The sequence below is a fragment of the Falco peregrinus genome, chromosome 3 (assembly GCF_023634155.1).
Source record: "Falco peregrinus isolate bFalPer1 chromosome 3, bFalPer1.pri, whole genome shotgun sequence".
NCBI classification, from domain to species: domain Eukaryota; kingdom Metazoa; phylum Chordata; class Aves; order Falconiformes; family Falconidae; genus Falco; species Falco peregrinus.
In genome coordinates, this window is record NC_073723.1 from 18,849,019 (window position 1) to 18,865,661 (window position 16,643).

The window sequence follows — 16,643 nt, forward strand, 5'->3', positions numbered from 1 at the left end:
CAAAACGTGATTTAAGATCTGAATCACTCTGGAAGGGTGGCTGCTTTGCTCAGCTGTCCAAACAAGAAGCCTGCAGCGAGGATGCTTCTAAGCTGAGTGCCTTACAGTTAGTTAGGATGAATGTCACAGCAGTGTGAAATAGAAAATGTACAAGCAGCACAAAGCAATCATGCTGCAAGGGCAGGAGGAAGGCTTTCAGAGCACAAAACTTAGAGGAACACCTAAGTTTAAGGATTTAAGCATCAGCAGATTAGTTCATGGGCTTATCTACCTTGCAATATCAGGTGTAAAAAAAGTAACACTGCTAACAAAACCTCTTCCCTATGTACAGAAAACAGCAGCTTAACTAAATGATATAGCAGGGCTAATAACTGTTCTCTCCTTTTCAGCACCTCGATTGCTTGATCTTTGAAGGCAAAGCTGGAACTGCTTCTGGGCTCCTGAAGGAGTATTTTTGTGGAAGAGCCACCAGGTAACGCAAGCAGGATCTGACTTGGCACAGTAAAATGGGCAAATAGGCAGGTGGTGTGAAGGCTGCAGGATGAGTGACAGTGAGTGGTGAGTCTGGGCAGCATCCAAGCATTATGCTGATATGAAAAGATGTCACATTTCCCTGCTCTCTAACATAAGGGGACTTTAGACCCAAATGGTGCAAGAGAGGAGGGTAGAGAAGGTGCAAACATTTGTAAGCAGGCAGGAGACATTGCTTGACTGAAGTTTGGGATCAGAAAAAGCCTGGGAGGTGGCTGATGCTGAACTTCACCTCCAGTGAGGTCAGCTGCAAGGGGAATTTCTCCATCTCATGGAAACACCTCCCTGGGTGGCACAGAGAGCAGGTCTGCCAGCCACGCTTTGCCACTGGAGCCATCCCCTCCCAGCAGGTCAGGACTGAGATGTAGCCTTCCCTGGCCTCAGGTGGAAGCACTGCCTTGCATGCCCAGCCACAGAGAATCAATGTGATCTGAGCTTACCGCATGTAATTTGGGATCCATACGCTATTTTTAGGTGATTCCTGTTGATCAGGATTTTAAACTCATCAACTCTTACTGTCACAGTTCAGGAACAGAATAAAAGAAGCTGAGATTTGGAAATGGAAATATTCTAACTTGCTCACCTCCACTCTGTACTTGCTTAAAACTGGTCGGATATTAGCTGGGACTGTGTAAATCTGGCCAACATCTGGTGGATCAAGTGGGGGAAGTCTGTCTGGGCCCGACTCAGGAATCTGAAAAATGAAGGAGTCATAACTTAGGCTGGTTTTCAGAAGAATAAAAAAATCAGAAGTCTCTGTGAATGGCACGCAGAACACGTCAATTTAATGCAGTTTTATAAGACACATTGCAGAGCAGACAGGTTGTGCTGTGAATGTGACCTGGATTGCTATGTGTCCTGCTGTGACGCTAAAACATTTGGCAGGAAGAGTATTCCATAGAATTGGTTTATGCACCTTTCCAATAAAAAGGCTCCTTTGTCCTAGGCTGCCCTGAAGACATACATGTGCTGAAGCATAGTTCTATTTACTAAAAATGGAAAGCATGGTAATTCTGTTTAACAAAAAGTCCCAAGAAAAAATGCTTAGAAGACTTTCATGGGAAAATTCTAGATCTGATTCTAGTTCAAAAAGGCTGGTGAACAGACAGCACACATCAGCGAAACCGCACACTTGCTAGGCAAGTGTGCCTTTGGCCGCTGCGGAAGCGCTGTCCTGCATCATTGCATGCTGCCATCATTTAAGAACTTGCAGATCGCGTCTCCAGAGTTTGGGCTGGGTCTTCTCAGTGCCATACAAAAATCTTGCTGCGGGCAGCACTTACATTCTTTGCCTGTGATCGCACATAAGCCTGCCCCACCTCCAGGAGCTTACTGGGGTGTATGGGAGCACTCAGTGCCCTGTGGCTGCAAGGATGGCAGGCTCCACCACAGCCCTGGGGCCTGACTGTCTCTTTGTCTCTTGCTGTGCTCCAGGCTCTGCTGCCTGTTGCTTTCACCTGCTGTGAGAAAGCTCCCTGGCTTCATTTCCCAGTCCCTTCTAATGATCAACTATTATTCCATGACCTTCTCAGTCCTTTCAGGGCAGATCTGAAGCCTGGCCTGACTTAGCAAATTTCTACATAGAACAGCTGAAGCCAGCACATGCCGATGAGCCCTACCAGGAGCTCAGGCTGCAATAGCAGAGATCAGTAAGAACACAGGTTTCACAGGTGAGCTAACAACCTACAGACAGAGCTCTCCTCAGCTTTCCCAGGCAGTACAGTACCTAAAGCGTACTGTGCGTACAGCTTCTGGGAAAAAGAAACGCAACTGCTGGAGCGCTTCAGCGCTCCTAAGCTAACTTGTCAGTTTTGAAAGGTGAAGCAACTGAGGTGCAGCTTTCAAAGGACCTGTAAAGTTCAAGTCTTCTGCTTCATTTAACTAGGCCACCTGTCTGTTATCTGCAGCGATGTACAGTTGTGCGGGAGTTTAATTAGCATCAGGGAGAAAGGATGTGTGCCCTAGTACCTTGCAGGTGAGGGAGATGGGTGGAAAACATGTCTTTCAGCAGAGCACCTGCAGCATATATGAGTATTCACACAACTAACAGCAATAACTCACATGCACATGTTTAACACCTTTTATCACTAAAAATCCAAAGCAATTCACTTCATAGATTTCATGGAACTTGAGGCCAGAGATCTAGGTCTAGTTCCCCAATGTATCTGGTTTCTATCAGTCACCTCTGTCATACCATTTAAAAAGCCAAACAGAAACACACAACTTTGTTCACAATACTTGCCTGTCTAGAAATCCACCTGTTTAGCTTTAATTATATTCCAAGCTTACAACTCTACATTAACTGACATTAAATGCTCAAAGAATTTACCCCATAATAGATTAACTGGTACTTTAAATAAAAGAAGAGGCAAAGACCACCTGAACCAGATCACAGACCAGCTGCCGTGTCCCTGCACACAGTTCACATCCCAGGGTACCCACTTCCATTGCATTCTCTGACTTGGGTTCTGATGACAGGTGATCAAGAAAAATATATTAATCTGCACGTTACAGTGACCTTATGCATATGTAATTTCTAAACCTCACCATTTATTTAAAAAAAAAAATTAAACTATAACATACATAGCTAATTTTGTCTCCTCTTACAGCTGTGAGAAGGGACTAGTTCCAAAGGATGTAGCTCAGGAGCGTAAGGCTAGTGAGAGCTCACATTTGAGGACAGAAGTGCCTCGTAAAGAGTTTTATTAAACTGCACTCTGTGACTGCAAAACCTAAGACTGATATCAAATCAAGATTACCTGGATCTTCATTTTTGTTCTTTTTAAGTACTGCAGTTAACTGAACAGTTCTTATTGCAAGGTCCCCAGTTTTCCAAAATCTAACAGCCATTAGTGGACGTGAGAGTGTTTCTGTATTACACTGTTAATTTTAGTGAAATTAGCTTGGTATAACTCAGAAAGGACTTTGCTTCATGGCTACAGTGAAACTGCACAGAGCAAGAGGTGAAGGCTGATCTAGCACTCAAATGACACTTGAGGAAAATACCCACAAGGTGTGTTTAAAAGGGGATTTTACTTTTTTGATTATAAAAAAAAATAAAACCAGTAAATCCTGAGCCCACTTTGAGCAAAACCATGACTCCTAGTATTCTTTTAAGCCTCCTATTTTCCTAAATGCCAGGGTGCTTTCCTATAAGAATCATTTTGTCCCTTCAGCAAGACATAATAGCATTCATTTTGAAAAAGGAGCATTAACTCACACAAAACTCCTTCAGCTGAAGCAAACGGTACCTGCAGATCAGTGTTATCAAACACGGTATGTCATGGGAAAGGTTATGGGCTCGGAATGAGAATAGATTAGCGATAAGAGATTTTTGTTTCCATCCTCACAGAGCATCATCAGGAATCTCCTGATGTTGGAAGAGGCCACCGGCACATCAGCTTTGGGAGTGCTTTGAAGCCTGGCAGATGTTTACATATGTCTTTACCTAAAAATTTCTATAATGTCCATATTGCTATTATCTGCTACGTGAGATGCTCTAGAGTGTTGTCACTGAGAATAATAGTACAGAGCTTGAAAATAAGGACTGTGGGGTCTTTACTTAAAGTTCTGGTCAACACTCTAGAGAAGTCTTAGGGGTATATTTGGATATATCCCAGAAGCAGTGCTGCTTCCCTTGTCCCAAAAGATCACCAAAAAAAATATACAATGCTCTCGTTATTCACCAAAAAGTTGATTTCAATTAAAAAACAGGGAAATTATGGCTAAGCTACTAGACTCTATCCCTAGGTACCCACCATAATGAGGAAATGTTCCACATGGTGTCGTATTTTAGGCTTTCATCAAGAACATAATTAGCCCATCATGCTTAAAAGCCTGTTTTACCTTGGGAATATCTGTAAAACGTGTCATGGAGTTCCACGTTTTTCCCATTTCAGATTTCCGAATAAACTGATATAGCTTTTCAGCAGAGAGAAGTTTCCTCTAACTGGTGGCTCTGTAGATTCCACTGAAATTCACTGAAATCCCAGGCATGATACACCTCACTCATGCATCTGCTGAATTTACCTTTTGCCTTGCAGTTGGAAACCAGTGTAACATTTCTCTTCAACGTGTTAGGGATATCTGAAAACTCAGTCTCCCTAATGCAATCCTTATTATTCACCACTTTCTTTTCCTTAAGAGTGAAAGCAGTATTGAGACCTTTGAGGCTGCTAAAGTCAGGGCCATATGCTACTCCAAAGAGGAGGTCATTGCGACGGCGGTAGGATTTTCCCAGTTGTTTCACAGGCCAGAACCCAGTTTAGGGAAGGGCAAAGTGATGGGCAAATGACGCTCAGAGTATGCAAGGGGCTGGTGGTGGTGTGCATGGACAGTGGCCCCTGGCAGGTTGGAGGGAATGACAGAGATTCCATGGGGACTGTGAGGTCCAACAGCAGAATGGTCCTGCTCCAGCTGCAATTCCCATTAATTCAAGAGTGCGATAGGCCTTGGTGCCATGACTGCTTTTGTGAGTGCGGGGTGTAAAGGTGTAACAGTCAAGAAAGTCTCGCTTACCTCCAGAAGCTCAAATGTAGCAAGAAGGTCTCCTCCTGAAATATTTCCACAATGCAGTGGGTGGTAAGAAAGTTTAGGTGGTTCATAGTTTTGATCAGCAAGTCTCACCACAGGGACAGCCACTGTAGACCCAATATATTCTGCCTTACCCTAAAGGAGAGTACAGGTGTCAAAGGCATTTGACCTACACAGCTGTCATAGCGGCCAAGGTGATTCAGAGGTTAGTATTTGTGAAGAAAACAAACCCAACTTCCCCTGAAGGAAAGAGCAAGGTAAAACGCAAGGCAGCTATGAAAATGGAAGCTGACTATTTATTACCTCTTCAGAGCATCAAAAGTTTCTGAGCTCTATATTCAGTCAGTGAGACTGTGTCAGAGTTTGCATCATCAGAGATAAATCTGTATCTCCTCAGACTTAGATACAGTATTTACGGTTGTGTGCAAGGAATGTGGGGGCAAGATGCTTCTGATTTTTGTAAGCCGGTCTTTGGGAGCGTGATTCACTTGGGGGAAAAAAAAAAAGACCACAGCTTTGCAAGGACATAAAGTGAATCTCAAGGCTGTTTTCAGATGTTCAACTGCAAACCACTGTAAAACTGAGCTCCATTCAGCAAGATCATGCATTTAATACCTATTCAGTTATACAGCTTTGCTTTCACATTGGCAGTAAGATGTAAGAGCCCAGGTTTTTACTAAGAAGGATTTTGAGTTTACCACTGCATCATCATCATACAGCTCGATGACGATCTCTGGTGGAAACTGAGCAATCTCCTCCCGGTCACCATGAAGCACAATGCTGTTGAAGAGCAGCATCTGGTTCCAAGTGGGGGATAACGTCTGAGAAATGATCTAATGAAAGAGAGGAGAAGTTTAATGAGCTATGAACTGTTTGGTTGGGAGTCCTTCTGCAGGGCATGCTGATCTGCTGGTGACGTCCCTTCCCACAGCCAGAACAACTCCTTGCCTGAGACACCAGGTTTTTCAGCTGCTATTCCCAGCCAGAAGAATAGGATTCTTTCACTTTGAGGTCGGTATCTCCCATTTCCTTATCCCGTTTGCCTCACAGACCCCCCACAAGCATATCAATATACGACCCCCGGTCTGTGTAGACAAAACTCAGCATTAAGTTTAGAGGAAAGCTGTAGGCTTAGGAAAGCAGGCTCAGGTCCGATGATGATATTAAAATAAAGCTTTGCCCTAAACCAAGGCCAGTTTTCAGTTCTCCGGGGTACACTTTTTCAATCTTGCTTTTACTGCAGCGTAATGATGCAACACTTTATGGGGAAAAAATAAAAAGAGAAATATATTTAATAAATCACTCATAATAAATCAATAGTTTTTAATTTGTTGTAATTTGGCTTGCATGGATGCTTATGGCATTTCATCATAGACAATGTTTTATCTGTCTTGGCAGGAAATATATTTAACAAAGATAATATTTAAAGGAAAAATATGCCAACTGCAAAATAACTCATAAGCTGCTATCATTCTTTTGAATGGAAATAAATCTCTTAACTAGTTTATTGGCACTTGCCTGACAGTCTTCTAAAAACATGCAAGTTGTTGACTGCAATATTTTATTCAGGTAGCAAATAAACTTAACACACTGTGCCTATAAAATCCTATTTTTCCTGGGCCAAATTCTACTTTTCTGAACCTGGTGTATCTAAACAATTCACCAACTTCTATTAGAAGATAAAATCACATCACAGGGAAAAAACAATTCATATCCTTGAGGCAAAAGCAGCACAAACAGGCACCTACAACTTAGAGCAGAGAATGGTTTTTGCTTCTTGCTCCATTTAGCACATGCTAGAGAACTTGCTTTGTAAAAAAAGCAGGTGACAGGAATTTTATATTTAACTAAATTAAGACAGTCTTCTGTGGTGGTTTTGGGGGGAGAGGATGGATGGAGGGGTTAAATAATTTTCCTGAAGTGAGACCATATTTGACACAGGAAATTCTGTTTGTGGCATGGGCTTCAGAACTTCCAGACCCATTTTAACTCCAGGGTAATTGTAGAGGCCTCAGGACCTGGGAAATTCAGTCTTCATGTTCTGTGAGGGACCATCTTCCTGCTTATTTGCCAGGGTTGTACTTCAACCCTTCTTGCTGGAGCTCTGTTGAAGATCCCCCTTCTCTTTAGAGGGTCAATTAAATGTCCACAGGAGACCATTCTCCCCCTGGAGATGCCTGCCTGAGGGAGATGTGAGATCACTCCTTATGGGCACATTTTTGCAGCATTTAAGTGGTGCAGAAAGTCTCACACCTCTTTTTTTCAGCTTATTTCAACTTTGCCACTCTAAAACCACCAGTATGCGTTGCCAAATTCCATTGCAAAGAACCATGCTGGCTCACATGGCTACAGAAGCTATATAAAGGTCTTCACTCTTTGCTCAATCATTGCACGCATAGACTGTAGGAAAAGAGAACTCTGGGAGTTCATCCTCATACCAAGCAGTGACAACAGCCCAAATTAAAAACATACAGAAAAAGACATAGACAAAGGTAATTCACTTGCTACAAAGTCCCAGTAGCCCCAGAGAATGTGACATCTGGCCAAAAATAAAGCAGTACTACTGCACTTCATGTTAGGAGAGTAGCAGGTTATGCTTAAACTTTTGCCTTGCTTGCAGTGGACTGTCAGGAGTTGCCCTTTAAGAGCACGCATCTAGGTTTTCCTGCTAGGTACCTCCTTGCAAAACCAAGATTTTTCCTTTTCACAGCTTAATTGGAAAAACAATGTGTTTTCATTTACTGAAAGAGACTTTGGAACTTACCTTTGTGGTCTGGCAGCGTGATGTGAAAGTAACTTTTGCAAATGGATCGGAAAGTCCCGTGCTGTCAGCTGCAATGAGCCCCCTTGCCTGATACATGTGGGCTCTCAGCTGGAAGAGGTGCGGGGCTATGGCATTGCAAAGAAAACAGTCATGTCAGCTTCATGGAAGTGATGCAGGACATAGGTAGGAAGGGAAGATTCATCATCACCTGCCATCCAACCAGTATCTGACAAGGGGAACTGTTGCTAGTGCTGGCTCACTAAAGAAACACCCGAGACATTCAGAAGTTGTGTAAGACTTCTGTATTCACTTAAAATCAATGCCCAATCTAAGTCTCTACTGCAAGGTGGTTAACTGCCACTTTTTATCTCCCATCACTGATTTATTTACTAGGTGTTCAACATGGTAGCTTCACAACCAAGACAACTGGAGGATACTCCTCATTACGAGGAGACAGACCCATGGGACGGGGAACAGAAATTGCAAACAAATAGGTCCTTTCTTTCCCTCACATCTGCAAAGTGTCAGTGGCAGGACTGATGACTTTGCAATAAAGCCAGCCTTTTCTGATGAAAAGATGCTAAGTCATGATCATCTTAAACAGTTACTTTAAACAGAGGTTGTGCCACCCTCCGAACTAGAGCTTTTGGGGCCACATCTCTTAGTTACTAAAATGGAGAAGAAACAGTGCCTTACTTTTATACAGCAGGCAGGCAGGTGAGGGCACCGCACTGTGCCCTGAGTTGGTCTTAGATGATAATTCAGTCTCATATCCTACAGGCAAATTCTCCATGATGCTGTAGGCATAGCTGGCATGTCCAAGCCATAGGTAGACGTCCACCTTTGCCTGCACAGTCCAGCCCAGCGGGCGCTTGCCTGGTAACTGATGAAAAGAATCCACTCATCACCAACAAGCTCAAGAAAGAGAGATGGCTAGATGTTGAGTCCTACCAAGCCAGAGTAAAATAAAGGAGCATTCACTGAGTTGATATACTGATAAATGGCATTTCTCCACAGTGAGTGGCCCTGAGACTCATTTAGCACAAGGAACTTTCGTGGTTCTTAGGGAAGAAATGAGTAGTTTGCTCAGTTGAAAGTCTATGTAAATGGCATACTGCCATATATGCAGAGGTTTGTGCAGGCTACCCTAACAGCTGCAAGCATATCAGTGCTAGCTGATACCCTACTTTTCCCAGACTTCAGCCTGTTTTCCATTCCACACAGTTTTGCTGGTCTCCAATAGTTAGTCCCATGTATTACCAGAAATACTATTCCATTGGGCGGGTCAGAAAACATATTCCAGTATAAAACACTACTAGTCTTGACAAAGAGTAGAATTATTTCCTTCCTCTCCCTTCCCACTTCAACTAGATATGCTAAGCTAAATATTTAGCATTATCCATTCCTAAGGTAATTATTGATATTGAAGGGGCTGGAGGGTAACTTGTGGTATTTTTTGTTCATACAGGCAAAGAGTACTGTGCTTAACAAGTACCCATGGCCACGATCAGGAGCTTAGATATTTCTATCTGTTCTTTAGTTGTGCTTTATGGGAGTACTCCCAGCAACTCCAGGTGGAAAATGACTAAAATGTTATTATATGAAGGTATCATTGTCTTGTGAGTTTGGGCTTTTCCAGATGGCCATAGTAACAATTACATTGCATAATATTCCACTGCCAGGTACTACCCAGCCACAGTGCCTTTGTAGGAGTATATCCACTAACACTTTCCTTTCAGATGAATAATTCCATAACAATATTTTGAACATACATTGCACAAACCTAGGCACATTTGAAATAGCAAGCATGAGTAAGTGCTGTATTACCTCTGAATACCTAGGTTTCCTTGTTATCTGAGTTGCTGCATGCTGATGTCCTACCAGTCTCCTCCCAGACTTTCATGTGCTGCATTCTGACATCTTTGCCAGTGAAGAGGTTGTACCTCTTCTGTTTATGTATACAGATATAGATAGACAATGTTACATACTTGCCATAACAAGTAGTGAGAGGATTAATTACTCATACACCAAAAACCAAGCAATGAAACAGTGCTTAAAGAAGGACAAGCATAAATGTAAGAAGAAAACTAACGGCAGATATAAATGTATACACATTTTTACTACATTACAAATATGAGCCTGTAAAATACAACCCCTGGAAGAAATCTGAATACCGAATGCTCCCCAGGCATTACCTGTGTTTGCAGAGTGCCCCAGACTTACTTTCAGGAAATGAGTTTTAATCTTCCCACAGTCCTTGCCTTTCTGTTCTTTCACTGGGGAATAGAGGATGTTTTTTGCTGGGACTCTTGCATACGCAAGTCTCTTGTTGTTGCTGAGCATCCAGATGAATACATCAGGCACTGTATTCTGTGGCTGTTAAATGATGAGGAACACTGAACTAAAACTGAATTCTTTCTATGAGCCATCACCGTTATTTTTTGTTAAAACACTCCCTGCCAAGAGCTGATTCCCTCACAGCTCCTATGGAGTGGCAGATGTGCACTCGGACTAAAAAAGGCTGTCTCTTCATGCTTTGCAGTCCAAACCTCCATTCCTAAGCACAGCTGAAGGTAAAGAGCTTTGCCGAGTGATTAAGGAGCACCCATGCCATAAACCATTTCAGGAGAAACTGAAACTAAAAATCTGGGTCTGATTCTCTCTCAGGAAGCAACTTACCCATACACTGCTTAAGTTGAAAGTACCTACCATGGAAATGCCATCAATTTCATCTATACCAGCAACCAAAAAGGACTGGGGCCAAACTCAAGCACTGGCATCTGACCATCTATTATGCTTGTGTAACATTTCTGCAAGCAAAGCCTGAGCATATTTTGAAGCAAAGACCAGCCAGGGGCTGTTCCCAGGAGGCACTGTGAGCAAGGTCACTGTTTTGGGAAGGAAAGGAATTTAGCTGTAGGCTGCAAACCATGCCAGGCTGTACCCCTTGCTCTCTGAGCCAGGGAATAGCCTTGGCCCTGTTTAGTTTGCTAGCAGAGAGAGCTCTCAGAGGGACAGCACTGCACTGACTGCATTTTGGCCTGATGAGATATGTCTGTTCTGTTATTTTCAGGCTTAATAGCATGTCTAAGCAGTGTCTGCACAATGAAGTATAGCACAGAGACCCTCGAGTTCACGCGAGTCCGAATCACTGTGTCCATACAAGCGGAGACATGAATTCAGATCAGAAAACAAGCTGTCTCCAAACCACTCCCAAAGAGGGCATATATGAGATGACCTTATTTAAAAAAAAGGAAAAACTCTCCATACCGCATCCTCTCCACACCACACAGCCCAGTGTTTCCTACCCCAGTCTGCTAACAGCTCCATTTAATACAAAACAGGATTGGGTCCAGATATCCAAAGACGACCTCTTTGAATAACCAGGCCAGGAGTTATTATTCACACAGGGTGATGAAAATCAAAGTCAAGGCCTAGATTTTAAAATTATCTGATTTTATGTTGGATTACCTCATCAACCAAGAATCGAATTTTATCTATAAAGCTCTGAGTCTCACGCATCATTTCATCCAGTGACATCTTCTTTTTCTGTTGCTGAACAATTCCCTTGGCGTCACTGGACATTGCTTCCTGCAGCCAGGAAAGAGAATACGTATTTTTATGTATTATCAAGTAGTTTGAACTGGACACAGCAGGAGAAAACAGTCTTCAATTCAAGTTGAAAAGAAAAGATGGAGACACCTGGTTCAAGGTAACAATTACCTTCTTTCTCACAACAGACAGTGATCAATTCTTTGGAGCTGAGTAACATAAAATGTGAATGTCCCCCATTTTCTTTGTATGTATACTGCATGTATGGAAGTCCCAAGAGACATGTGATTACCACCTAGATTTATCAGGCCTTGGTCCTGACAGAAGTCACAACCAAATTCTGTGAAAAAACAGTAAATAAAGCTAATAAATACTCAGATGACCTCCACTCAATTCAGATTCTTCTCACTGGTTCCCTGCAGGAGGTGATTAGGTCCAGGAATACCAAATGCCAGACTTTACTAGTCTTGAAGTTGAGCCCCACCACAGTAACTAAATGCATAACAGCATGTTAATTTGGTGGTTTTCCACTGAACTCAGCATCATCTCATCTTAAAATGAGAGGGCGAAAAAAATCAGCTCAATATTATAATGTCTTATTTGTATTTAAAAACAACAGGTTCTGAATTAATTATTTTAGCATAACTTACAACTCTTTATTAAGCACAGCAGGGTTTATTGAAAAAAATATTCTTGGATATTACATTCATACTAATTGCAAAGCATTCCAGTATAATGAAATCAAATAGAAATGAAAATGTATACATCCAGTGTGCTTTCAGCTAATATCATTGCATCAATGCTTAAAGGAAAAAACACACCTACCAGCTGTTGCTTGAACAGCATGAGTCTCTTTTTGTCCAAAGCAGTGTAGTTCAGCCCTTTGGGCTTCTTTTCAGCAATGGTAATGAAGGCCCTAGGACAAAGGAATAACAGGGTCTTTAAATATGCTATTTTTTTAATGTGAGCTGCTAAAATACTTTGGAATGAAATGTTCTCTGCCTACTGCAGTACATGAACCAGAAAACCGATGATGAAATTCTCTAAAATAAGTATTGAACACCTCTAAGATAGGGTCCAAAAACTTTGCATCACATTTCACAGAAACAGGGTTTATATCTAGAAATCAGGGTTTGTATCTATTTTGAGCCCAATCACGTCAGCTGACACAAAGCCCACTGGGTGATTTATCCCAGCATGTGAAATCCTTTGTTTTTATCTTAACCTTGTCCTTTTTTACAGTATGTCTATCACATGCTTTATTAAATCCTACTTATCCCATATACATTCTAGTCCAGAAAGCCAAAATAATATGACAATCATTGGCAGTAGTCTACTGCCAATACTGAATATTAAAAACAAGACAATATTTTCTCCGTATAAACAGAAACTACAACTGGGGAAGGCCTTTGCTTTTATAGCAGAATAAATAAAATTTATATCTCAGTAAGTTTACTGTACTTTTTTTTATTATCATCAGTTTCCTTGTCTAGCCTCAAATTTGTAGCCAACATATAAAGTTTATTTACTAAAGTAAATGTAGTTACCTGCTTTGATTGATAAAATAATTTAGGGTTGTCCTCATTTTCTCCTCAGATGCTATCTCTGAAACCTTGAGCAAGTCCTTTACTTGCTCTAATGATTCTTCCTACGAGAAACACATGAAAAAGCTGTTACATAATGGATGGCACTTTGTCTTTCTGCCAGTCTTATAACACCATTATTCACTGTATGACTAGCAAGAATGAGGGAGGTGACTTTGTAACCTGACAGAACAGGACCTTTGATATATCACTATGCTTGAAGTGCACAGAGAGGACTCCAGCAGCATAATTTATATTCACCTTTGCCCAGCCTCTCCAACTACTAGTCCAAGCCACTACTGCTTGGAGCAGCTTTGGTGTCTCACTTCTTTGGTAAAGATCAGCCATTGGGAAAGATTCTCCACTAGGTAGGAGGAAAAACTGTAGTTCTCCTTGGTTCTGTTTCCAGCCTTGCTGCTTAAATTTAGCAAGTTGCTAGAGTAAACTTCTTAAACTTTAGTGGGCACCTGAATCCACGTGCAAGGTCTACCGCAACACGTACTGTCATCACTGAGAAATGGAGTCTCTTCTTGCAAGCTAAAATAAAAAGCTGGATTTCCAGCAAGGCGTGTGGGTGTTCAGGTACACTGACAAACACATCTCTCTATATGTATAGTCAAATGTTTGATTTTCAAATACCTGGGTTCAAAATATTGGCCCGTAAGCCACTGTCTTCTCATGATACAACCTTGCGTAAGTATGACTTCAGTGTTGTGCTCATGAGGTATATAAGGATAAATGAGGGATGAATCAGACTCTTAATCTGAGTGCCCCAAATTAAAATATCCAACATTAGAAGTCACTTCAAAAAAAAATACAACTACTTTCTTGAGACTTGATAGTCAACTTCAAACAATGGTAGAAAAACCATCATGATGGGAAAATGCTATGACTAGGGCATTGCAGTGACTGCCCATGGGACGATATGCCATTTTGTCTTTATCAATGTTTTTAGGAATACTAAAACCAAAAAGTGTCCTTTAAAGAGTCTCCAGCATAAACACAGGTTAAGCCATGTGGTCTGAGGATGAAGACATCAGAGGAAGAGCCATAGGAGACAGATTATTCTTATCTCATATTTTAATTGTTAGACTGTTCTTACAAAGAAGAAACTGTTTCTGACAAAACAAGACAGCCCTACAGCCAAAAAAAAAAGAACCGGTGGACAGGAATACTTCACTAGCTCTAATAGATCAAAGTAATTGGGAGCTGGGGGGGGCGCGGTGAGAAGAGGCTAATCTTTCACAAAACAAACAGCAAGGAATGCAGTCGAGGGAAGTTCTGAAGGGCTGTTTTGAGGAACGTGACCTCTCATTGACTTACCCTGCTGAATACGTGAGCCTGGGAACACAGTTGCCACTTACCAGGTGATCTGCCATTTTCTCCAGAGTGTTGGCAGAGTACAGACGGAAGGTCTGGTCACCCCAGTAGCTCTTGACACAGATACAGGGCTTCCTCTCATCATACGGTAGGTACTGATAGTTCCTGTGAAAACAAAGTACAGAGCAGATCATAAAGGTGAGAGAGGAGTTCAGGGCAAGGTGTGGGAAAGAAAAACTGTTTGGTGCTCTCTCACAGCGCAGAAAGTGAGGACACAACAGGATGTGTTCACATGTGCTAACCAGTAAATGCTGGGGAGAACAAACATGAACCTCACTTTTGCCACATGTGAGATCCCCGAAGAGAAACGTCTTGAAGTCAATAGATCTAATTTCAGTGCTTTCCAGGGTGGGAGAAAAGCTGGGCAGAGAGCCATGCAGAGAAGCTCTGAAATACTGTTAATGGCAGAAAGCAACATGGGAAAAAGGAGCAAAAATTAAAATCTGATCACCTCTTCAAGAGCAATGGCTCTGCATACTACACAGCAGGAGAGGCATGGCAGAGTCTCACCACCACATTACTTTCAAAAGTGCTTTTTTTTTCAGAAGAAATAGCTAGCAGAGATTGACATTTCTTGGCAGAAGCTGATCTGCAGGACCCTGCTTAGTAAAAGGGATACCAAGCTTATAATAACTCTGTGATAAAATGCACCTGCTGATCTCCCTTTTCTCTTTTTTTCTTAGGTCCAAGTTGCCATATTGACTCTTTTTGCAATGCTACTTTCTTTGGGTGTCCAGCTGTATGAATATCTTGTACTGAAAAGAATGAGCAAGATGACAGCATAACCAGAGGCTCTGATGACTTCAACGCACACCGGCCACAAAGACTGATGTTTGATTGGAGTTGTGGTATGCACTATGTCAAAACCTTGAACCTGATAAGCACGTTGTCCTCCCTTTATATAAATTCTCTAGCCCTATGAAACACCATGCTCAGGCATACTGGATTTAACACCTGAGGTCTCATAATTTTCCTTACTAATGGTGGCACAGTGGAAAGGTTTTTAACGGAAATGAAGATCTATATAATCCTTTATGTTCTTCTGGGAATGGCTCTAATCCAATACATGCTCTGCAGCTGAGAACAGGCTACTGGAGAGCTATTTTCTGTTGTATACTTCTGTTGTGGTTTAACCCCAGCCAGCAACCAAGCCCCACGCAGCCACTTGCTTACTCCTCCCCAGTGGGATGGGGGAGAGAATCAGAAAGGGTAAAAGTGAGAAAACTCATGGGCTGAGATAAAGACAGTTAAATAAGTAAAGCAAAAGTTGCATATGCAAGCGAAGCAAAACAAGGAATTAATTCATCATTTCCCACAGACAGGTAGGTGTTCAGTCATCCCCAGAAAAGCTGGGCTCCATCACACGTAACAGTTACTTGGGAAGACAAAAAAACCTCACTCCAAATGTTCCTCTGCCCCTTCCTTCTTCTTCCCCCAACTTTATAGAATCATAGAATCATTATAGGTTAGAAAAGACCTTTAAGATCATCAGGTACAACCATAAACCCAGCGCTGCCAAGTCCGACACTAAACCATGTCCCTAATTGCCAGTCTACACATCTTTTAAATACCTCCAGGGATGGTGACTCAACCACCTCCCTGGGCAGCCTGGTCCACTGCTTGACAACCCTCTCAAGGAATAAATTTTTCCCAATATCCAATCTAAACTTGGCACAACTTGAGGTCATTTTCTCTCATCCTATCACTTGTTAGTAGGGAGAAGAGACTAACACCCTGCCTACAACCTCCTGTTGTAGCTGTAGAGAGCAATAAGGTCTGCCCTGAACCTCCTTTTCTCCAGGCTAAACAACCCCAGTTCCCTCAGCCGCTCCTCATGTGACTTGTTCTTTAGACCATTCACCAGCTCTATTGCCCTTCCCCGGACACACTCCAGCACCTCAATGTCTTTCTTGTAGCAAAGGGCCCAAAACTGAACACAGGATTTGAGGTTTGGCCTCACCAGTGCTGAGTACAGGGGAACAAGTGCTGCCATGATCCTGCTGGCCACACGGTCTCAGATACTAGCCAGGATGCCATTGGCCTTCTGGACCACCTGTACATACCGCTGGCTCATGCCCAGCCGGCTGTCAACCAGCACCCCAAGGTCCTTTTTCCCCAGGCAGCTTCCCAGCTGCTCTGCCCCAGCCTGTAGCACTGCCTGGGGTTGGTGTGACCCAAGTGTGGGACCTGGCACTGAGCCTGGTTGAACCTCATGCAATTGGCCTCAGCCCACCGATCCAGCCTGTCCAGATCCCTCTGCAGAGCCTTCCTACCCTCAAGCAGATCAATGATCCCACCAA

General features: G+C 42.5%; 1 protein-coding gene across 1 annotated transcript in view; it reads right to left on the reverse strand.

Annotated features, from left to right (window-relative positions):
- Positions 1-16,643, reverse strand: part of FER1L6 (fer-1 like family member 6) — a 74,512-nt gene that overhangs the window by 30,272 nt on the left and 27,597 nt on the right. Inside the window, exons 15-24 of the mRNA XM_013302347.3 lie at positions 14,328-14,448; positions 12,928-13,028; positions 12,206-12,296; positions 11,300-11,419; positions 10,052-10,204; positions 8,525-8,711; positions 7,829-7,953; positions 5,763-5,897; positions 5,050-5,199; positions 1,115-1,225 (exon numbers count right to left, since the gene is read on the reverse strand). Coding sequence (XP_013157801.2) covers positions 1,115-1,225; positions 5,050-5,199; positions 5,763-5,897; positions 7,829-7,953; positions 8,525-8,711; positions 10,052-10,204; positions 11,300-11,419; positions 12,206-12,296; positions 12,928-13,028; positions 14,328-14,448 — 1,294 coding nt within the window. The remainder of the gene's footprint in view (positions 1-1,114; positions 1,226-5,049; positions 5,200-5,762; positions 5,898-7,828; positions 7,954-8,524; positions 8,712-10,051; positions 10,205-11,299; positions 11,420-12,205; positions 12,297-12,927; positions 13,029-14,327; positions 14,449-16,643) is intronic.